The sequence below is a fragment of the Palaemon carinicauda genome, chromosome 32 (assembly GCF_036898095.1).
Source record: "Palaemon carinicauda isolate YSFRI2023 chromosome 32, ASM3689809v2, whole genome shotgun sequence".
Taxonomy (NCBI): domain Eukaryota; kingdom Metazoa; phylum Arthropoda; class Malacostraca; order Decapoda; family Palaemonidae; genus Palaemon; species Palaemon carinicauda.
The window spans coordinates 53,184,186-53,186,685 of NC_090756.1; the positions used below are offsets into that span (position 1 = coordinate 53,184,186).

The 2,500-nt window shown below is 33.3% G+C and overlaps 1 protein-coding gene across 1 annotated transcript; it reads left to right on the forward strand.

Moving 5' to 3' along the window:
* Window positions 1–1,656: 1,656 nt before the first annotated feature.
* LOC137625608 (piggyBac transposable element-derived protein 4-like) lies at window positions 1,657–2,109 on the forward strand. The gene has a single exon (XM_068356518.1). The coding sequence runs from the start codon at window positions 1,657–1,659 to the stop codon at window positions 2,107–2,109; it is 453 nt and encodes a 150-aa protein (XP_068212619.1).
* Window positions 2,110–2,500: the final 391 nt, after the last annotated feature.

Sequence of the window (2,500 nt, forward strand, 5' to 3'; positions counted from 1 at the left end):
TATATTTTAAAATCCTATTCAAGAAAAGGTGTAAAAACAGAATCAAAAGTGTATTGATTATGTTTTAAGGACAATCAACGAATAGCACAGGCAAGGGACAGTGACATTGCCCTAGCAAGCAGGACAATGGCATAGGAACTGACCACATATACATATTAGCAACGCGGAAGACCCCTCTTTTCTCAAGCTGGGACCAGGGAGGGCCAGGCAATGGCTGCTGATGACTCATCAGATAGCCCTATACACTCCCTCAAACCCACCTTCTTAGCTCACAAGGATGGTGAGATTGCAGACACTAAAGGAACTAACTAGTTTGAGCGGGACGTTACCAATAGGCCACAAAAATTCTATATATATATATATATATATATATATATATATATATATATATATATATATATATATATATATATATATATATATATATATATATATCAATGTATAGGTAATAAATAATACATAACTTTTTATCTCCAGGATTTTACAAAGATTTCGAACAAAACCATAGAAATAAGTGTTGAATTAATCAATATTAGAATTAAGATTGCTACTGAAAAAAATATGTTAACCCTTCTGCACTGTTAGGGGTCTTTTTGACCCGAAAGCCATTTTAAATTACCATATCTTTCTGGTTTTTATAGATTAAAGCTTCATACTCCTTGAATTCTCCTGACTTTAAGAGATTATTGTGTTGCTTAAGCATGGTAAAATATTTCCTTGTAGTTACTGAGCAGCAAAAAAAGTAACATCTAATCTGTTCGGGTCAAAATGACCCGTACCTACTTTTTGCTGTATTTTTTTTCACAGTTATTCGCTATCTGTATCAAAGATGGTATGATTATTGAAGTTACCCTTTCTATTGCAGTATATACAATTTCTTTAATTATTGTATTCATTAAAAATTGATCTTCTTTGTTTACAAGGTAAAGATAAAAAAGTGAGAGAGCTTCCATAATATTTTACCTAGAAAAATTCATCAACCATGGATAACTAAGTCTTTACATCATTGTAAGATCGTTGTCTTTGATTTATAATGATTCAGAGGAAATATTGGTCAGAAAAATTCTGAGTATAATATTATAATATGAAAATTATTACCAGCAATAGTCTAGGTCACATGCTTTGGACACTAAGACAAGCCGTTTTCTTTGTTTGTGTTCCAGAAAGTATACAGCTTTTCCTGTAAACAAGTTTTATGGTCATGAATCCGGTGAAGAAAGTGATTGTATATCTTCAGAAAGTGATGATGGTGAAAATTACCATCTTTCAGTTCATGATGATCTCAGTGACTGACTATGAAGATGAAGCTGAAAAACAGCAGTCTTACGGTCTAAATTATTCAACCAGAAAGGGAAATACCGGTATGGATAATGGCAATGAACCTTATGATCAAACATCTACCAGCTCAAATTCAACATCCATTGATACTAACGGTAATGATGAAGAACAGCCACATTCCTCTGTGAATTTCACATCCAAAAGGGGAAATATTGTATGGTCTTCAGAAAAAGCAAACAGGTCATCAGGAAAGAAGTGTGCAAGAAATATCATTGATCAAACTCCTGGTATCACTCGTTATACAACTTCAAAAATATCAGATATACTGTCTGCATTTGAATTATTCATAACTCCAAAATTATTCAAATTATTTTGAAAATGACAAAAAAAGAAGCTAATCGCATCTTGGGTTCAGGAGATATAATTAGCCTAGAAAACCTGAGTGCATATTATGGATTACGTCTTTTAGCAGGAGTTTATAAATCTCATGGAGAGTCTCTTAGGAGTCTTTGGGATGACATATATGGACGTCCTATATTTCGAGCTACAATGTCTCTTGAAACCTTTATGAAATATTCTGGGTTCATTAGATTTCATGATAAAGAAACAAGAGCTCGAAGGAGATCCGCAGACAAACTTGCTCCTATTAGAGATATTTGGAACATTTGGGTTGAGAGACTCCCTCTGATGTATAACATATCATCAACTGTTACCATAAATGAACAACTGCTTCCTTTTAGAGGAAAGTATCCATTAAGGCAGTATATTCCATCAAAACCTGATAGATATGGGATAAAGATTTGGGCAGCATGTGATGCAGAGAATAGTTAACTTTGGAATGCTGAAGTTTACACTGGGCGTAAAGATGAATCTGCAGAACGTGAGCAAGGTAAACGTATCGTTCTGCAACTTACAGAAGGGCTTAAAGGTAGATATATAATTTATGACAAATTTTTCTGTAGCTTAGATTTAGCTAAGGAACTAAAAAAGCGCAAGCAAACAATTGTTGGAACTATCAGAAAAAATTTAAAAGAACTCCCAGTAGAATTCTGTAACTCTAAAGGAAGGATCAGATATACTACCCTTGAAGGTTTCTATGAAGAAAATATAATTATTTCATATTGTCCCAGAAAAGGAAGAAAAACTGTAGTATTGTTGAGTAACATGAATGATAGTGTCACTTGTAGTGATAAAGCAGAAAAGAAACCGGACATAATTGAAT